Raw genomic sequence first — 21,854 nt, 5'->3', positions numbered from 1 at the left:
CGGCGCGGAGCGGGACCCGGCGGGGCAGGGCGGTGCGGTTTCGTTGCCACAACATCCTGCTGCCAGCGCTTCCTCATCGCGTTCTGTCCGGCCGTTAGTCGAGCAAAGTTTCGCTTGCAGCGATCGTTGCTAAAATTAGGGATTTTGTGGTAATCCAAGCGAAAGTTTTCCTTCGGGCGGTTGCAGCTCTTAACCTTGCGCCCAAAACTAAAAAGCACCTCGGGGCGCTGCAGCCTCTGCGAGCAATGACGACCGCAGGAACAGAGCATGTTAGCGAGGGTTATGTGATGTAATTACATCGTTGTTCTGTAAATTTTGGGGGAACAAAACAACTCCAAAACCTGCAGCGTTGCTGGGGGGCTGCAAAGGCAGAGCCGTTTTAGTGGAAAATGCGGGACAGCAAGGGAAGCTCCGGAGTCGTGGAGCTCCCAGGGGTGGATGCAAGGCTGCTCGATGGGGAGGAAGCTGCACACACTTCTGCACGCCAGACCAAGCCTGCACGGTACAAGGTTGCTCATAACGCAACGAAGAGGGGAGCAGGAAGTAAAAGGCTCGTTCTTTCGCTAAATTCATGCTGCTTCCTGGGAACGAAGACTAGTTGGGAATAGAACACGCCACCACTGAGCCGCTACATTGCAGCAGCAGACAAATCCAGCAGAGAGAATGCTGGAGGAGATGCTTTTCACGAGTCCACGACATTAGCATTCACTTTTACACCTCTGTTGTGTTTTGTTTTTTTTAAAGACGTTGAATTTTTGTGCTTTACAATAGTAATGAAACACTACGTTCATTTTCCTGATAAATAGCAATCTTTGGAGTTTTTTATTAACAATGCCCGCCCCTCGCCAGCCCCCCGCCCCCCGTGCTGCTCTAGGGTTATTACCATTTCTTCATTCCCCGTGGTTAAGCTGGACGGCAGTGGCCATCGAAGAAAGAAGGTGATAATGAAATTATGTTTGTAACATTATAACTTTTCAGAAAGCAGCAAAAAAGTTTCACACACAAAACCCATAAGCCAGCTGCAGAAAAAAAATTGCTTCCTGAAAGACATCTCCAGTTGATAGTGCCGCTCTCCACCCTGCAGGTCATATATACTGTGCCTAAGGGTTCAAACCGTCTGTGTATCTCCCGTCCCTACCCACCCACCTCCTTCTCTTTTGTTTTACATTAATTCCTGTAGGAAAAACACTTGCGAGTCAACAGAACAAGCACAAACAAGGAGCGTCCTAGTTTGCTAGAATTTATTTTGATACATACTAACTGCCCAAACACGCCCAACTCTTGGGTAGTGGGGTTTTTTTTTCCTTCAGCCGAGGGTTGTTCACAACTAATTTGAAGTGTTTGTACCAGTGAAAAAATTTTCAACACTTCTCTAATCTCTGAGCGCACCTTTTGGAGCTTTAGGATTTCGTTTGTGATAGTAGTGGTGGCAGGCTATTCCACTTTACAGTTTTCTGGGGAGTACCTCTCCCTTGTAAGGGTTCACGAGAAGCAGAACAGATCATAACTTTAAACAGCATCAGTGCGGCAGGAGTGCATGACAGACGCGAGGAAATTGTCTCAAGAGGTCATGGAGTCTACAGGCAGCAAGCTTCCACAGATGCCAGAAGAAATGCCCGGGAACGGGGAGCCATGCAATCTGAACACTGTGATCTGTGCAAACTCATGACCTAATTAAAGACCTAATGTCACCTGGCCGCCTTGTCAGCATCTGGCCTCGTCAGGAGGTACCATTTCCCAACTCTCAAATTTCCACTCTATTTTAGGAAATAAAAAATACAGCTTGGTACCATAACTGAAAATTTTACTACTCTCTGATCTAGGTTTTTCCCACAAGGCAGGATCAGTTATCCTTGAGTCAGTCTTGTCACAACGTCGTCCAGTTTATTGTCTCCAGCCAGCAGAAGGTTTTTCTGGTCCCACTGTCTTCAAAGTCAGTAAGTCCAACCCGGAGTAGTAATCACTCAGCAGAGGCGGTGGGAGAACCCAAGCAGCAAATCTCCTGGGCTGCTGAGCGAAGTTTGTAGAGGCATGCCTTTCCCGCCTGCCCTTAGGGGTTGAGTGGGCTACACACCTCGGAGCTCTAAAGACACTTCACTGTTCTTCCTTCTCCCTGCAGCAGCTGTGTTGGCTCCCTCGTTGTCAGGTCAACAGAGGATGTCTGATACTTTGCTGCTCCTTACAAGATATTGCATTTCCCACAAAATAGCAACGCTGTTAGTGTGGCTTGCCTCTTGTCATTCAGGGATCCCGTTTCCTCCACCTTTGGCATTGCCCACATGCTGGAACACTGCCAGGACTGGTTACTGAGCAGAACTATGGATTCCTTCCCTAGACAAACCCCAGGAGTGCTTTTGTGGTTAGATTGTTCCTGGGTTCGTTCCAACAGGCAAGACCACACTAGATTTCTCACCCTCTCCATCAAGCATCATCGTACAGTAATATTCTGTCATACAAGGCACCCCCACATCTTCCTGCCTGCAAAGCTGAGGATGTCCAATCATAAAACAAGTACAAGGCTTTGTCAGGATGTTTTTTCCTCATATTTGAGAATGATAGGAAGTATAAATTCTTAGATCTTTTAAAAGGCTATGAAGTGGCATGGACTCAGTCCACCATCACCACATTCTTGAGCCATCCTAGACCTACATCAGTCACAATTCCAGGGAACCACCTCCCAGCTCCCACAAATACCTTCCTACTGACAAACTGAAGCCACCTGCTCTGTATGGGATAAGCCACAAGTAGGGTGGTTGTGGGTCCATATATACCAATCTGACCCCAGGGCCAGGGAAATGGCTCACAAAGCACAGCCCACACTACCAGCTTTTAAACTGCTTTGGTTCCTTTTATCTTCACAGAATTATCAAGGATAGCAATTAAGGGGTAACACACTAGAACTCAAATTTTCAGAAAGCCATGCCAAATAAGCACAGCTAAATCCACCTACAAAATAAATAAAACAACCCCTCCCTTCAAAGAAAACCCCTGAATCTCAACCCCAAAATAGGTTAGCGGAATGAGTTGCAAGTCAAGCATAGAGCAGATCTCCTTTTCACTCCCTTAAATTCAGAGTGACCATAGGAATATACTCTCATCCCTTCATGAAGCTTCTGCTCTGTATCAGCTTTTCTGTATTAAAATGATACTGCTTAATGAATGAGTTAATGAATGAGATAGAACTGCTGTCCAACAAGCTGGAACAAGAATTTCCAGAAAAAGACCTTTGTTTTTCAAGAAATCTTCAACAAATCAGTAGATTTTCCTTGCAGCGCTTCTGGAACTCTGCTTTAATTTTATCTGCTTGACACAGAAAGAGAATATTCCACAGTACAAGCATAAGGTTTCTGAAAAGCTGCAATTATATCTAAGTGGGCTGGTTATGCAATATTCTCCCCATTTTTCATACAGAAATGAGTGATCATTCAGGAATAAGGTCTGCTGTTTCTGTCCTAAGATCATATCATGAGACTACCTCATTTGGACATGGAATTATGCATGGAGCCATTATTTGCATTTCACGAAATATTTACAGTATCTCAATATACCTCCAGATTTCTATGAGGCAATCTCAAATGTCTGATTGCAAACAAACTTACCATATGTCTGTTAAGATTACTAATTTGCACTTATATCTAATATTGAACCAGGCAATCCAAATCTGTGTCAACAAAGAGGCACAGAACACTGGTAGTCACACAAATCTATTTCTCTTCCCCCAGTTCTCCTAATACCTAGCCAAGTTGTCCTGGCCAAAACCAGAGATTTTTTCACAGTAGGCATGCGGAGGTGGAACCTGGAGCAGTGTGGCCATGTGTACCTTGTTATTCTATACTATCCCACCTCATTGCCAGAGGCAGGGAAAAGGGACTCCCACCTCTTACTTTCAGGAAGAAACTGGTGGGGAACTGTTGTTGTCTGGGGTCCCTCTTTGTACAATTTTGTTATTAATATTGTTGCTGTTACTGTTTATTTTTTTATCTCATTGCTGTTTCCAGTAACTGGTGCTTATCTCAACCCACAATCTTTGCCTTTTGTGCTTCCAGCTGGGGGGAGAGGGGAAACGACAGTGTGGTGGTGGTGAGAGCACTAAATTGGGGAATACCATTCCTAAACCATGACAAAGTTTATTTGGGAGAGGACTGAGAGAGATGAGGCAACCAGTAAGGTATCTAGATGCTTGCTTTCCTTTTTTGAACATGGTACCAAATGAGCTTTTCACCCAAATCTTTTAAAAGATATTAAGGAAAATATTTTATTTCTTTTGAGACACACAAGCCATCAGTATTTCCTAGTGTCTTTCCTGACTTTTCAAGAGTTTTCTAGAGAACTACAACTACCCACAGCAATTTATTTAGATAAAAGTTTGACTCATCACAGTTGCAATACGTCATATAACTGCTTCAAGGGCTAACTAAGTGACATAATGGAAACCATACAGAGGTCTCTACCATGACCTGTCATGCATTTTTCTCCCTGAAACAGGTGGCAAACTATGTGTGAAATAAGCATCTTTCAAAGCCAAAATGAAGCATTTTGGAGAGATGCTTGTATTTCACCCAGAAACAAAGAGCTAGGTGAGTGGACAGAGTGGACAGGACAGTTAAGAAACAAATTATTTCAGTGAGGTCCCTGGAAAAGAGTAAAAGGTCTGAGCTAGTAGACTGCTAAATGGAACCATAAAACCCGAACTGCTCCTCTATTCTGAATAAAAATATTGAAATATAGCAAAAAATCAGTTTTGAGTTTCTTTTCTGTTACAGATTAATTTTATTTTAAAATATTTTATTTATAGAGCAGCTTTTTGTTCTGCATTTGTCTGTTTTGTGACAACTTTTGAAACCATTTAAGGGGAGGTGGATTTGTCATACATTCCTCCAATCTTTATGAAGCACTAGTGCATAGAGGGAAAGCCCCAAATCCAGTGAGCAAGAACTTAAATATGTTGATCTCTACCCTGTCCCACCAGCACATACACTCCAGAGTAATCCAAGTTTCATCTGGACAAGCCCATCAGATGTCAGAGAAAACACAGAAGAAACTAAGGCTGCTACAGGGGAAAGAGGTACAGAGCATAGAGATCCATCCAAAGCTTTGTGTTGCTACTTGGAGGACAATTTTCATTTTAATTGACAATTTAAACCTCATAACATGCATTTTTCTGACCATTTTGTGGGTATCAATGTTATTTCAGCTGACACTGCAATACTGACCTGAAGTATTAATGTATCTTAAATAGTATTGGTTTTAGCAGATGAACCTCAAGATGATTCTTAAATGCTTTGTCACAAAGTAGACTATAGCCTATGAGTAAGCTTTCTCTATGACACTTAAATAATGGGCTTTTACAAGACCTATCTCACTACATACAACATTTTAAAGAAAAAACACATTTAAGATCACATTCAAAGCACTGTCTTCTAAAATATCATGGTATTTTAAAAAGACTAACAATTTATTCAATGTAAATGTAACTTAAAAGGTCATGGGGTTGCAAATACACATCCAGTCTGCCGTTTCCAGTTTTCTGCAAGTTAATTTACTCAAAATAATTTCAAATCTAGAATAGTGTCAACTAAGATCCAACCTCCAAGGTTACAGAAGTACTATTTTTCACATCTAATTGAAATTACACTTCCCAGTTTTACTACATTTATTTTTTATTTAAAAGAAAACAACCCTGTAAACCATTACTGTAGCAGCAGTTAGCAACAAGAATTGTTAACAACTGTCAGTCTGCAAACATAAATTATGCCCTTTCCTACTGTTCATTTTTAGTCAAATATGTAAATAAATACAAGAGCTAACACAAAATATACCACTATAAGAAAATACATTATATGCTGCAATTTGAAATAAAATATCATGCAGTACTGGCTGCATGAACTGGAATATGTAATTAACTGCTTGGAACTGATTGCTAAACAGTTAAACCTTTTCTTTGTGCAGAGGATCACACTTTTATTCACCATTAGAAATTTGGTTTGTAGTTAATTTTATACTGCTATATTAAAATCATAAACGTGAAAATGACTTAAGTCATTTAGTGAAAGAAGATACCATAGGCACCATAATATATATATATATTTTTTCCTTTTTGAACAAAATCTGGTGATGAACCAGCATTAACAGGATGAAAATTAAAAGGCACATTCAGGCAAAAAAAATAAACATAGTTTGCATGAGACTATATTTAAAAAAATAATAATTTATGCTCTGAATAACAGATTGGATCAGAAACAAATGTTCTAGTAGATTCCAATCAGTCAAAGTAAATTTTGTAAAAGGTGTGCAATTCATATTATGCAATTATTTTTTAGTATTGAATTTTGATTTAAGGTCAGTATAAGGCTTATAACCAAGTGCTTATTAAGAGGACTGACTACTCAACAGGTCTTGCTTTCTGAGTGCATAGAAATACAATGAGCAATGAAGATGTTTTCCTTGCAAGAGGACATATCCTTCAATTTGTGCAATCTTCATCAAGTACTTGAGCGTCTTTCAGGTCTCGGAACACATTTCATAATTGCAGCTCTCCACAGGGCAGGGGCAAGTAAAAGGCTCAGAGTAGTCACACTCAGAATAAGAAGATAGACCTGCAAAAGGCAAATAAAAGCCATTACTTCTCTTGGTTACATGGCAGTACAAATAAGTATCTAGAAGTTTGAGGAGATTAGGCTCTTCTAGACCATGTTGTCAAGAGACTTCACCTGTCTTTCTAAGCAACTTTGCATATTGCTACAAAAGCAAACAATACATGCTCAAGTCATCTAATTACCTGCTTACCTGGTGTGAAGATACAATTGCAAAAACATCATTATGAGCTTATAAAAAAAATTAGTTTTATGTGATCAATTTTGAAAATTCAGTATTTGTTAAAAAGTCAAAGGCCAATTATGACTTTATTTAAAAACCAAAACAAAAATCCTTCAACAAACCAAACCAAAAAGACCCTCAGTCAATCAAGCAAATCAAAAACCCCACCACCACCACTCTAAACTATTCTGGTTTAACGATATAATGGCAAAGGTTACTGCTAGTTCACTTATCAACAGAAAAAAGCAAACATAAATCCCTATAAGTCATACCGTACATCTTCTGAAAAAAAAAAGATCCTAACTATATAGTTTGAATAAGTCTTAGAAAACAGTGGCAGGAAGTAGTTTCGAGGTCTCAAGCAAAAGAATGGGTTTAGGAAATTTCAGAGGTATACAAACCTATACATTAGATAATCATGTGAGGGCAGAAAAAAAATGAAAGCCTAAAAGCTTCCAAGCTCAGTGGGTGGGCCCCTAAACTGGTTCTGTGATCACATACAGATATCTTGAAACTCTATGCAAACATGCAATATTTGTAACTCTTAATTATGTGAAGGAGTGAACATGAAAGTGAATCACCTTTACCTACAAGTGAACAGCATTGTGTAAGTTTTTCACATATGTTTTATTTGGAATTGGTTCCAACACTATGCAGTCCATTTGATCAATGAAAATGAAAACCTCAGAGACCCAGGAGAGCATTTTTTGTCAGCAGAAGCACAGAGGATAAAGCAACTATGAGAAAGTGAGGTCAGTTCCTGTATCTTTATAGTCATAATTTACCTGATTTCATAAATCAGACTTTATCTTAAAAAACAAGGTAACATTCTCACAGGTTCAGTATAAAACTAAGTTTAAGGCTTCTTTCCCGGGGGACTTTTTTCATGACTACCAAAAACATTGGTTATTTTTTATGTGAAGGATTTTAAATTAACAAGCTTTACAGGTCAAAGTGATTACAAGTGTATTTGCTTGTCTAAATGTTAAGGCAATTTTCACAGTATCTGCTCTCCAGTTCTTATTTACTGGTATTTCCTTCTTCAAATCCTATATTCTCTCTGTATTGTACACTCCTATACCTCTTTCAATAGCTGTATCAAGATTTTAAAAGCAAAGCCTCCTCTGTCTTTATGACTTGGGTGCTATCTGCAACTGTTGACATAGTTAAATTGTAAGTGAAAGAAGTTAAGGTAAAGCATTTATAACTAAGTTATCTAAAATACTAAGCTACAGTATGAAATAAGTGAGAACCAGCACTAAGAACCCTGTCAGGGACATACAAGTATCCGTTTGTATGGGTTGATTCTACTTTTTTTAACAGTTGAGAGGTGCCACAAAATTGGAGTGTGTTGGTATTTTAAATACTGGGATTTTGTATTAAAGTGTAAGTTATTCAGGTGCAAAAAATGAAGTTAATAACCACAGAACGGCTTACCTCCCGAGATATGATCCCTGCTCTGCGTGCTCTACTTCCCAGAACAAAAGAGAATTCACTGACTTGTGCCAGTCCTGCTGAGACAATCCACTTGATATATTGGCTGGTCTTTGGAAGAATCAAAGAAAGGACAAGCACTGCCAAGACAAACTTTAAAAACAGGGGGTTTTGACTTATTGAGGGTTTGTTTTGTTTGTTTGTTTAAACAAAGTGCAATAAATAAAATAGTATGATCTCTGTAAGATACATAGCATCAAATAGAATAATTTTGAACATAACATAAAATAATGGACTTCCAAGCGTGTCTTCTGTATTAATGTCAAAAGAGACAAATGTACATTGCAGAGTAAAAAGGAGCATCTTCTTTACTATACTAAAACACTTGATAACTGTCACAAATCCCAGGCTGGAGAAATAGATGCTTTGCCATGTGCAATTTACTTTTAACATTAAATAATTTTCTTTTTAAATACCTGGAGAATATTGTATCAAACTGTATTCTAATCAGTAAGATTCTTCCAAATATATATTTACAGTAATATTCTCTGTTATATCAAATGTTCAGTTCTTGCATAAATTGTCTTTAGGGCATGCAGCACAAAGATTACTTAGATTAATGAAGATTAAAATATTTTTATAAAGAGTAAAAGAAAATACCTTCATTATGACAACAGACAACGTAAGGAATAGCAGGACTGTGAGTTCATATATTACAAAAGTGGGGAAAACATGAAGTCCTAGAAGGAAAGAAAACAACATAGCACAATTTGAGGCCAATATCTTACTATGGTAATTTTCTGGGTTAATAATATATTTAATTGCAAGACTGTATTCTCAAAACAAATCAAACAAAAAGCCTTAACTCACCTACCAACCACTTGATCACTAAAGCCCTAACTATCTACCTGATCACAAAAGCATTTCCCACAATATCCAGCCCTTTTTTCACTTTGGGAAGGTTTAGCACAGGCAATATTTCCAACTGAATTAAGTTGCATATGACTGATGCACAAGCACTTTAATTTCTAAAGCTTTCTATCTTCCATACCAGTCAACAATACAAAATCTGAACTGAAAAACACATCTAAGGAAACCTATTGAAATCCTGCAAGAAAAGAATTCCATTGTTAGGCACAGTCATTCTAACATTTTCTGGTCATTTAACTTTTTTTTATGGTATGGTAATGGACTATCACAGTGGGAGGAACATGATACTCAGTATGTGCATAGACTATAGCTACAACAGAAATCCAAAGTGTTTTCATTCTATGACCTTCACTTCCAAACTCCGAAAGTCACCTGAACTTGAAAAGTCACTTAGACTGGAATCAGGTAAGGCCATAAACCCTTGAGCATGGTCTAACAATTAAGGAATTATAGAAAAACCCATTGCTATGATGGTGATGGGGTTTCTTTTGTTGGAGTGGATTGTCTTTGTTTTTTTTTGCAGTATTTGGTCATTTTAACTTGGTAATTACCAATTAAGGAATTATAGAAAAACCCATTTCTATGATGGTGATGGGATTTCTTTTGTTGGAATGGATTGTCTTTGGTTTTTTTTTGCAATATTTGGTCATTTTAACTTGGTAATTATATAAAGAAAGGTAACAAGAACCACAAAGAACTCAGGAACATAAAACTAAATCCTGCAAATATTAAACATAAGAAAAAGAACTATTTGTTGGAGAAGTCTTAGAGTCACCGAGGAATAATCTTACAAATAAGTCCATTTTTATCTCCTGAAGTATGCAGAACTTCTGCAGGCAAACATAACTGTGTATCTTCAGAAGCTTGTTCCTTTTTCATAAAAGCTTCTAAAAAGTGAAATCAAAGTAACAGTGATGTTCCTGACAAATTCATAATAGTTGGCATTTTTCCAACCCAGTTATTTCTGATGAAGGACAAAAATTTGGCTTTCTAAAGCACAAGGCATAACTTCTTATTTTAATGTGGGACAAAGTTCCAATAATTTTCCCTCTCTGTAATGCTGCAGATCAAGATGAGCTCTAGAGAACAAAGAATTGTCATCTCTTCCAGACTTACAGCAACTTCACAGGGTTTTGTCTGTATGCACATTCAATTGCCAATGGAAACCTTCTTCAATTACACCAGAGATCTTTACACAAGTGCCACCCAGTCAGCATGCACACACCCTGTTTTATTCCTTAATTTCCTTCCAACTACTGAAGCGCAAATGCAAAAAACTATCAAAGTAAGAGGAGAGACAGCAGAATAAGAGATAAAAACAACACAAAAAAAGAAATTCACATATATGCACAGATGCATGTGGAAGTAGCTTCACTGCAATATCACATGCACAGTGCTCCTTCACCTTTAGGCCGACCTCAGAAAATACATGAAAAGCAATCAGAGAAATACAGCCCATAGCAATGGCATGTTTGATAAGAGGGACAATTCTGCCAGATCTAGAACTGAAGGTTTCCAAGAGAGGCTATAAATAAAGCCTAGTGCTCTCATCACTAATATGTGTTCAGTTCTGGAGCACACAGGCAGTCTGAAGTCCATTTGAACAGCTGCCCAGTGTGGAGATTATTGCCATATTCCAAAGAGCTGAAGCACAAACTACAGCAGATTTCTATACCAATTCCTGGAGAACAGTGTCTCCAAGGTGAAAACAAGCCTGTCACATATGCTATTCTGAGCAGACAAATCAACATGGCAGAAACCAGACATTTTTTTGAAGGAAAAAAATCCCATCATAAGGTATTTTTATGGTCAGTACAGACCTTTGCCCCATTCATAGATGGAAACCCAGGATAAGGCCAGAAGTGCTATCAGACTTCTAAACAAGCACATGGCGCCTTCCTGATAATACAAACACCATCAGGAAGATTTATTTCATAGGCAGAAGGTGCATGAATATGGCCAATTATTGCAATGGTTTTGATCAGACTTTGACTAAGCTCAGCACTAATTCTGCAATCATTCTCTAACATGGAAGAAACACTTCAAATAACTCAAAAACTTCAGCAGTGTCATCAGCACATGTCAGACTGGCCAGCAGACAACAGCTAGGATAACACTTAGGTACACTTTTACAGAATTGGCCACAAGCTACCAGACCTTCAGCTCCAAGCAGTTTTGGCAAAGACCTGGAACAGAGGCCTTGGAGTGCATCACTGTCAAGCCAAAAACACAGCTCACTCACAGAAGTTGGTATGTATTCTGTGGACAATTACAGTCAAGACTTTGCACAATCTTTTAAAAAGTACTTTTTTCTTAACAAGTAAACTCCCTCTTTTTTCGATTAGGCAGATTATACCAATCTGATGGATAGCATCTAAACAGCATGTGAAGATCCAGATGTCTTTACCACATCTGGTTAGATCCAACACCAAAAAAGCAATCTTGGAGATCCTTGATGGTAAACAAGAGTACAAAAATCAGAACTCTGGGGGTCAAACTAGAGCCAGTAGAATTAATTCTGACACATCCTCAAGATAGGACATCAGAAAAATCACATCAGCTATGCATTGAGATGCTGTGTCTACTAAGAGACCTAAATGACAGTCTGCAAATGCAATTAATACTACAGCCCTGGCTAGATCATTAAGCAGCAGAGGGAAAAACCAATCTTCTTAATCTTTCTCGAAAGGGGAAAGTCCTTTTGACTCCATTGTCAGTTCTGAGAGCATGAAACCGCCAAGTTTCATTGTGCTCCATGCAGAAAAACAAAGCACTAGAGCTGGATGGATAAGGAGATGGATGGATGCATGCCACCTAATAAATTCCAGTTGGGATCTTCTTTTGATTTTCTCAGATTCAACAGAAGAGTAAAGAGGCTCATTAGACAATCCTTGTGTGCATGTTTGCTCTGGACAGTGGTGGTGCAGGCAGTGTCAGCATCACCCATCTTCTGAAGAAAAAGACTGAGCTGTTAAAGGGTTTTCAGCATCTTGCATTCCAGGTCCAACACGGACCACAGGAGTTACCCAGAAGGGAAACGTGGAACCTGGCAGGTGGCTACATCTGTACAGCACACTGAGAACACACAACTTGTCAGGCAGTGGAAGTAATCTGTTACCTCACCAGTGGCAGAGAGGGTCTTGATGCACAGTTTCAAACTCTATACTCCACATGTAGATTTAAAAAAAAATTGAACTTTTCTAAAATAGTCAAACAGTCTATGAAAAACGACTTCCATCTTTCCAAAAAGTAACCAAAACAAAATCAAATGATGTATAGGTAAAGATCTGTGCACTAAGTACAAAAACAGAAATGAGAAGGAAAGTGCCCAAAATGTGGCTCTAAGGGATTTGGTCACGATGTTCTCTCAAAACTATCAGTAAGGACAGAGACGAACAGAAACTCTTTAACCTCAGGAGGCGGTGTAAAGAGTGCCAGGAACCTTGAAGAGCACCCAGAGGCCTAAATGAATGTACAGATAGAGAGCAACTCAAAGTGCAGCTGTTAATGCCTAACTGCAGAGGTGCATTATTCCCACAAATGCACACAAGTGCAAATTTAAAGCAGCACCATTGCACAGGTTGAGCTAAGGGCAGGCCCACTGCTATGGACATTACATGAACAAGTAATATTCAGCTCAGCTTTAAGGCACCAGAAGGATTTCTGCAGTAAGAACAGAAAAGCAGGCATTTAAGACAAGCAAAACAGGAATGAACTTTTCCAAATGACATACTTACAGTCACTTTTCAATTAAGATATTTTTTTCCATTTGTGCCTTTATTCTAAAGGGACGAGAAATGATACTACTGCAGTGGTGTTCCTCAGGAGCTCAAGTGTTTCTGCTCTCTAGAAGGTGCTTGCTGCATATGGTAACAAACAACTTCTCTTTAGGCAGGGGAGAAGAATCTTTCCCTGTGGCTTTTACATAATTTCACACAGTAAATCTCTATATATTTATATATACATATAATTTGTATGTGTACGTATGTAAGTAGAGAGCAAGCAAGAAGTCTTTAAAAGAAATCCAGTAAGAAGAAAAATTAAGGAATACTTTTTGTTCTACTCAGGTTTTCTTTGCAATATCACATCACTCCTTTTAAAACCTACCTCCTTGCCACAGAATTTCCTGTTAAGCACAAAATTTAAAAGTAACTGAAAGTAAAGGGGGGAGTGGCAGCTAATTTTTCTTTGGGGAGGAAGGGGATTTTGTTTGAGGGTGGCAGGTTTTTAGGGTTTGGGTCTTCTTGTCATTTTTGGAGGGGGTTTTGTTGTTGTTTGGTTGTTTTTTTTAAACAAGCAAGCGTTATCACATTTTGTCAGATGCCTATAACATAGCTCTCCTGATTTTTTAAGCTAATTTTCTTCTGAGGCAGGAGTAATATCCATTTTCTGTAAAATCACACCAATTTGTTATGCAATTTTCTTTCCTCCCCTTCTTGTAATTATAATGGCAAAATTTGTTAAAAAGATTTTTTTTTAATTCTGTAGCAGAATGACTAAAATAATTTCCTTAGAGTACAATATAGGCTGTATGGAGTGCTGCTAGTGTGCCAACTGAGGTCTTGCTATTTTCTTTTACTCTAGTAAAGTCTTATCTCTAGTCTTAATTTATGCAGCCAAAAGAGTGTAGGACAATAGTTTTGTTCAGTCCCTCGTAAAATTAACTTTGGACTTATAATCACTTGTCAGGCTTTGTATTCCTGATAACACTATCCATTCCATCACCATCTTTACTGAAACACATAAACAACTTACATCTGTAAGCATTTAGCAATTACTCATGCAAACTTGTCAGTTATATGGGCCCACGTTTCATCACAGCTCACCACTTTCCTTCCATTATTAAAAAATAAGTTATTCAAATAAACATATTTATTACTAAGTAATCTGACTTATCACCAGAAACTATTATCATGGGCTGGATTAAAAGAAATGAAAATAAAGTTAAGAGTGGCAAGCATAGCTATTTCATTTCTGTTTTGACAGACACCAGTTTTAGTTTCTGTTACGAAGCGATGAGTATCAAACATTGTATATAAGGAAAACATGGTATATAAGGAAAAACATTATCAAACATGGTATATAAGGAAAAACATTAAAATTACGCTGACGATGGGACTTTACTGTTATCTGAATAAATATGTGAAGATAGAAAGAACAATTAAAAACTTAAAATAACAGCAGAAGAAAAACTAAAAGTAGTATTGAAAAAATCCAAGCCCAAACCCTAGGACTTTCTGTGTAAAATATGGGTTGAAGGAGGTTGGATTGGTGCACCAGGCCACATCTAAACCCCCTCTCGGGCACCGCAATGTCCCCAGCATCAGGACATGCACCTCCTGTACAATCCACAGGGAGAGGCCAGGGCTTTCCCAGGGCCTGTCTGCTCACCCACTCTAGCCTTTCCTTCAGACAGAGCATATTGGGGCATGCACAGACAGCTGGAGAATGCAGCAGTTCAAAAGGAGGTTACTGATTTACTGTAAGTATTCTGAGTTAACTCCTTTTGAATATCAACCATAATGAGTTACTCCCTCTTATACCTCAATGCTGCATTTCAGCTGGCATTCAAGTAGTGCCTGAGATACATCTTCTTTCAATTATTTTTTGCCTACATTGAGAACATGCAGATCACACCCTCCCAACTAAATTTCTAAAGAAACAAGCTATACAAAATTATGATATTATGACATTCTGCTTCTATAGAAAACCAAGTCACAAAAATCTGCAATCTATCAATTGACTCAAACAGTACTACAATTTTAGTATAAATTACATATACAACTGCTGGAAAGACAAAAGAACATTCAAAAAAACCCCAACGAATCAACAACCAAACCAAGGCCTTTTTGTTTTAATATATTTAGTTACATGCTTTAAACAGGGTGATTTCAGAATTAACACTGAAAAACTGACACTAAACCAAGACTTGGAAGTACAACATTGAAGTGGCTTCTGAAACTGAATGTTACATTTAGAAGTAGTAGCAAAGGGAAACCAATGTTGTAGTCAATTAACAGTATTGTAACAAAATAAAATCTATCTCCTCCCCTCACATTACAGACACCATTTTTTTCTCCTCACCCACACTGTAAGCAATGCTTTTATATATTATATATATAATGTATATATTTTATATAGTATATATTTTAAATTATTTAATATTACATATAAATATCAAATATTTTAAAGGAAGATTTCTTGGCAGTTACCTATAGATGCAAAGAAAATGATGGCAAGAAAGTCACGTATTGGTTCAATACAGCACATAATCTCCTCAGTAACCATGTGACCCTGAGAAGAGATCAGAGCTCCAGCTAAGAAGCATCCCAGCTCCATTGAAACATCCAACAGCTCTGTGATCTGTTAAGGAATAACAGAGAATCTACTGCTGAGTGACTTTACATATCATTTCACAGTAAAACTATAAAACTTTACATTATACCAAATGCAGGAAATTACTATGTCTTTATGCAAGTTCAACAACAAACAGAATTCAGTGTATGTTTTTCAATGTTCTGCAGTATTGTATTTATACTGAAGACTCACTAATCTAGTTTCTCCCTTTGTGTTACCTCCTTTCCCACAAAAACAAAAATAAATGTCTTAATCTACATTGCAATGCTTTGTGTGACCCTTATGGACAGCATCTGATTTCACAAGTCAGAGAGAGCCTGTGACAGCTTTGGAGCCAGGATAACATAATACATTGAGGTTGTGAAATAAAGCAGTAAGACCAAGGTATTTCCCAGCTGTCAAACAAGAGGGAAAAAAATTAAAATCTAAGCTTGTATTTGGGAGAATAGTCTCAATCTAGCAGAAGTCCCTGGCATAAATTATGTTTTATTACTGTAAATTTGATTCAAATGTGCCTGTGTGCTTTACTGAATAGGGATTCATTTAAATGTGTAAAGTAAACTGCTGAAATGAAGCACAATGACTACTTGAAAGAATTCAAGTAGTCATCGTGCTTCATTCTTTTTTAATATTTTAATGCAGTACTAGAAGAAGAGATAAAACATGTAAAGAGACTAAACAAAACACAAAGCAACTGCTTAAGGCAATGCTTGGAATACTAAGAAAAAGCAAACTGCACCTCTGATGTATGGTATAGTATAAAGTATATTTAAAAATAATTACTTCAAAATCACGCAGCTGCAGATGGTCATCTTGCTGAGAAAGGACAATGTTATTAATATTAATAGAACATTTAAAGCCAATGACTTAGTTTTATTCTAATTTAGATTAAGCAAGAATACAGTATAGGATATTTATGGACATCATTCATTGTATCTTGAATGGTGTCCACTCGTCCAGTGGAGGAGTGCAAAAGACGCAATAAATGAGTCTCCACACTATGCATAAGATGGCACCTAAAAATAACCCCAAGACCTTTGTGTATTGAAGTAATAATGTCTGAATGCTCATCACACAAGTGCATTTGTGATAACACTCTGTAATTTATTCCAAGATATTTGAGGTGATAAATTGGTTCTGTCAACTAATATAATTAGTTGCTGATCATGCAAAGCAAACAAGGTAATGTAATTCTCATTTTAAAACAAAAGGAATTTCAGTGCCTTTTTTTTAGAACAATTTGAAATTGTAAGAGGGAAGAAGGCAATATATACATGAAGGACTTTAAAGTCACCAAGAGATGAATAAAATTAAGGAAACAGTTATGAATAAGAAACATTTAAGTTCTTCTCAACCATACATTAGTTGTTTTAAAAGTCACAGCCTCTTTTGGATGATTAAGATCCAATACAGCCTATTCAAATGAAGTTGGAATTACTTTTACTACTCAGCTATAATCTTCCCATACTTTAATGCAATCAATTGCAACAGAGCTCTACATCAAAACTTTTATAGCTAGTATTTTAAACATTCCCTTGGACAGGATTAGGTTACCATAAAGGAAGACATGCAGCAAATCTTGTACCAGAATTGCAGGATACTGCACTGTTGTGAGAATCACTCTTCAAGCAAAGAGCAATTTGAGTGTGAAAGAAACATGTTTGTTGAGAAAGCATCAGACATAACTGGAGCAAACTGCATGTCTAGCTGGGAATTCGTTCCCACAGCATAAAAGCTGAATTACACTCCTTCGGTTTATGGCAAGCCAAGTATAAGCTCAAGGGCCTGGTAAAAAAAATAGGCAAGTTTTACTGTTTCTTGTCTAGTCTCTGGGTACTACCCAACTTCAGCTCTACAAAATCCATAGGTCACTCTACATACAGAAAAGTGTCAAGTGTATCAGAGGGCAAGAAAAGAACCACAAATTACATCATCTTCTTAACACTCTCTTCCCTCCTCCAATTTGTTCTTCAGATTTACAGAATCAATTAGGTTGGAAAAAACCTTTGAGATTATCAAGTCCAACCTTTTATAGGTAGCTTTTTACAGAAATTCCTTTTAAAATTCCCATCTTGGTTGCCAGTTGTCCCATAGTATTACCTACAAGTGGACACACTTCTCAGCTAAACTGTAGCATCAGAGTTTATTATATATAATGTATGGGCACATGTGCACACGCATACTGGAGAGGACTTGTTTCACTGGGAGGAAGGCATTTGTAACAGATTTTTTTTATATAAGCAAAACCTGGAGAGTATTGAGCATTTAGTATTCCCACTCTGCTTGCATCATTTCTAATGTTCAGCCTTTACTAAACAGGGCTTCAGCCATTACTAATCCCTGGGCTTTGCACTGTCCTCCTCTGAACTCCTATGTTACAGAAAGCCTTTTCAGTCAAAATTACATTAAAAACTTTGTCAATTTGCATGCTTTTCTCAGCACAACTAAGTTTTCAGTTGTATTCAAGGGTCTGAATTTACTCCAATTCAGAAAGGTTGGTTTGCTTTCACTAGAATAATGGATTTTTATGTTCAAATCTTCTACCACATCAATAAATAAAGAAATAAACATTACTACTATAACATGTTCTGGGTGAATCTCAGCCATCTGTTCAGCAGTTGTTTTGCTTATATTCTCCAATGATGTCTATCTTATAGCTACTCTTCAATCATCACAGAAGCTTAATGAATACGGTAATGCAGTAAAATTAAAATTTTGGTAGAAATAAAGAATTTCAAGCTTTAGTAACTTAGATCTGCTCAAGAGTAAAGAGGTGAATTTTAAGATTGCATTTCAAGAAAGCGAAGCTTTAATGGAAATTGAAACAATTTGAAGTGAACCTTGTAAAAACTCTACCTCAAGTGTGTTTTATGAAATAATTAACTAAAATATTTGAGATTACAGTTCTTCCTTAATCTTCTTTTAATTGATGGAAAAGAGTCCATAAGCAGTTTATTAGCCATTGAGAAGTGCTTCAGGCAAGCAAAGAACAATATTCCAACACTAGTAATGATATCCGTAAGACACTGCAGAAAAACCTCATATATTTTCATATGTAAAGTACTGCAATAACATCACTGTATTTTCTTTTTGGTTTATAAAGCAAACTGGCAATTTGCCTCCACTTGCCGCCAGCATCCCAGGTCAACCATCAGGCAGTGAAACGAGAAGTCACTTTTCCCCCACATGTATGCACAGTCCTATAAACGTGTAAATGTAACTGCTGTCCTTCTTGTCAGGCCAGGTTTTATATTTTTCCATTTCTCTTATAACACTCCACAATTTCAGTCTTAAAAAACAGTAAAACTGACTACTGTTGTTCCACACGTTTCCAATACAGCATTTCATCATCAGGACAGTGTTTAAAACAATTTTCCTTGTAATATTTCTTTACATATAGAACATGAAAAAGCAACACTACACCACTGAATGCTTAGGCTGACATATTCTTCAGCTCATCCTGGCAAATACCTTGACTTACAACTACCAGTTTGGCCATTGATCTGAATGATCATGTTTAAGTTAGATTTGTCCTTTATGTTACAATTCAGGAGAACAGTTCACCAATTCAAACAAACAAACAAACAATCAAACCACTATCTGCATAACTCAAAGCTTGAAAAGGAGTTGCTGAAAGAACAATAATGATCTACTGCACCTTTGTTACTGAAGACAAGGTACATGATTCAAAGATGCACAACTTTGTCTCAGCGTCATCTATACTATTACAGGATTGGCACTTGACACAATCCCCACCTCCCAGCCCTGATCTGCCTAACAAGTTGAAGGATAAAAGGGAGGGGAAGTTCAATTATTCCTGAGAATAGTGGGAACAGAAAGGGTATATTAAGCTCCAAGTCTTATTAAATATCTGCAGGTGTAACAAGTTGCAGTGTTATCCAAGTGACTCAAGCTCAGAAATGCTCAAAAGTCACAACCATACTCAAAGCTCCTCAACTGACATGATAATCCTTATATGAAAATTGCTTACTCACACTGCAGTATAGGAACCTCTTCTGTCTCACCTCCCCTCTTTCCTCCCATACACAATTTGCCCTTATCAGCAGGGAAATGGCAATTCCTGTTTAATTAATCATCTGAGATTTTTCAAACACAGGAACCAAGCAAAATAAATGAACTTTATATATAATGAGCATTACATGTGCTGGTGTTACACATTAATCCAAATACTGAATAAGCTTAGCCAACACTGAAGCATGTAATAAGTAACTATATGCATGGGGCAGGAACACCTTATCATTCCTAGTCTCTTTTTTGTGTATTGGAAAGAATGTGTCCTGCAAAGTAACACAGAACGCTAAACAGTGAGTTAAATTGTTTTATTTAAAAACATATCTCAAATTTCTAAATGGAGCCTCAGAGTCATCTTTGGTTAAGGATGCTAAAATAGGCACTCTCTTATTGCTCCTCTAAAAGATTCAAAAGCTTTTTTAGAATTACACCAGTACAGAAAATTCTGTATTTGCAGATTAATTACACAAGCTCCTTCAGCTTTCTAAGGAAAATCTTTGCAGAATCCATGAGAGTTTAATTGTTTTCCTACCTGGCATCCAAAAACTTAACTTTAACCTTTCCAAAGATATGCAATACTTTTAGCTAAGATGGCAATCACTCATCCTGTGTTTGTATTCCTGACAAAGTACAGCATCTATACCAATTAAGATTGGTTTTCCAGAAGATTTGTTTGTTCACCTATTCAAATCAGCAAGCAAACATTTTTTCACTTTTTAATTTTTTTTAAAGTTTATGTGTTCAAACTATAATTTGTACCATTACTATAATGAATTTATAAATGTCAGTGAATATCAAGCATCTCAACTGGTTCACTGAAGTTACCTGCAGTATCCTTGGTAGCATTCCCTTTGATAAATTATTCATCAACTTTAAAAGGAAAGAATTTTGAAAATGCTGAAGAAGCCTTCTGAGTTTGCAGTATAAATCCAACAAACTCAAACATACTCCCCCCCACCACGCTTGTGTATGCACATGTATTGTGTAAAGTCACACAGACAAACTCCTTGTGTATTTGAAATGCAATTTGGATATAAGAAGCCCAATTCTATGTAGGCCACGGTTTTAATTAAAGTAAATTGCTCTAGATACCATAATATTTTACACAACTTCAGTGGTTTCTTTGCTGTTTTTTATTAAAGTAGTTCTACAAGTGTAATGTTTTCTTGTTAAAAAGTAAAAAGGTGAAACTAGTTTTGTTTCTTCTCTTATTAGAGGACACATTTGAAATATGAATAGCTGTTTAGAGCAATGGAATTTTTAACTCATACAGTAAAAGTCACTAACTAAAGCAATGGTCTCACTAACTTCTTTTTAACCTTCTTCCTGAAGAAGGTCAGGTTTTCCTGTTGGACTGTAGTAACTAAGCTAACACCCCCAGAAAACAGGCACAGGAACTTTTTGGCTTAATTATTCACAGGGGATGTAACAATCTGCACAATCAGGATAATGGAGTGTCAAACCCACAACATTATCAAGGAACTGTTACATTCTGCTCTCCAGCAGTATAGTTTTTCAGAAGGCTGAAACATAAGATAGAAACAAAAAAGGAGAATTCAGGGAAAATTCACTACACCCAACAGGGTTAATCAAAATCCATAAACCTTAAGGCATTTCTCTACTTTCTTGATTTTATCCTAAAATGTGTCTCTCACACAAAAAGAAGATTATTTTATAGTAACAACCATGTTGAGAATTTGCTATTGAGAAGAAATTTATGAGCAGATGTCATAAATGTCATTATCAGTATCTCAAAACCCATCCTGAATAGTTTTCAAGTGCATGAAGTAGCCTACAATTAAAACTCAGATAATGATTCCTAAACTGGCTGTTTATTAAAAGCTAACAGCAGAATTTCAGCTGATTCGCATTCAAATTGTATCTCTTCTTACTCATCTGTGCTATAATGCAGGAATCATCTGCACATTTGGGGTTGTTTTAAAACAATTTAAAACCAGACAATTACAGAGGCACATGTATATGCAATAACACTAAGTGTGATGGCTTTTGTGATACTGATGAAATAAACTATCCCATGTATAAAAATGTTTTATCAATTCAAAGATTACCGTTAACATAAGGAAGGTGAATGCAGTTATCCCTAGAATGAGGATTTCTTTATTCCCTTTGCTTTCTGCGTGCAACTTGCGGTAATACGGTCCTATGAGATAAGTCTTTATAACAAGACATAGAAGAAAAACAGCAGCCAGAGAAAACAGAATTTGGCCAATCAGGATCAGTATTCTCAGAATTTCCTTGAAAATGCTGGAAGAGAAGAACAAACA

The 21,854-nt window shown here is 37.3% G+C and overlaps 1 protein-coding gene across 2 annotated transcripts in view; it reads right to left on the bottom strand.

Moving 5' to 3' along the window:
* Positions 1-4,739: 4,739 nt before the first annotated feature.
* TMCO3 (transmembrane and coiled-coil domains 3) overlaps positions 4,740-21,854 on the bottom strand; it is a 31,151-nt gene continuing 14,036 nt past the window's right edge. The window contains exons 8-12 of one of the 2 annotated variants that reach the window (XM_005419972.3): positions 21,639-21,834; positions 15,393-15,543; positions 8,911-8,990; positions 8,254-8,403; positions 4,740-6,596 (exon numbers count right to left, since the gene is read on the bottom strand). In XM_005419972.3, the coding sequence (XP_005420029.1) occupies positions 6,483-6,596; positions 8,254-8,403; positions 8,911-8,990; positions 15,393-15,543; positions 21,639-21,834 (691 nt within the window). In that variant the 3' untranslated portion in view covers positions 4,740-6,482. Of the gene's footprint in view, positions 6,597-8,253; positions 8,404-8,910; positions 8,991-15,392; positions 15,544-21,638; positions 21,835-21,854 lie in introns of those variants that run through there. The other variant, XR_004081642.1, reaches the window with a different exon arrangement.

Source organism: Geospiza fortis, unplaced genomic scaffold (genome assembly GCF_000277835.1).
Source record: "Geospiza fortis unplaced genomic scaffold, GeoFor_1.0 scaffold192, whole genome shotgun sequence".
In the NCBI taxonomy this organism is placed as follows: Eukaryota; Metazoa; Chordata; class Aves; order Passeriformes; family Thraupidae; genus Geospiza; species Geospiza fortis.
This window is presented reverse-complemented; position numbering and strand designations above follow the sequence as displayed.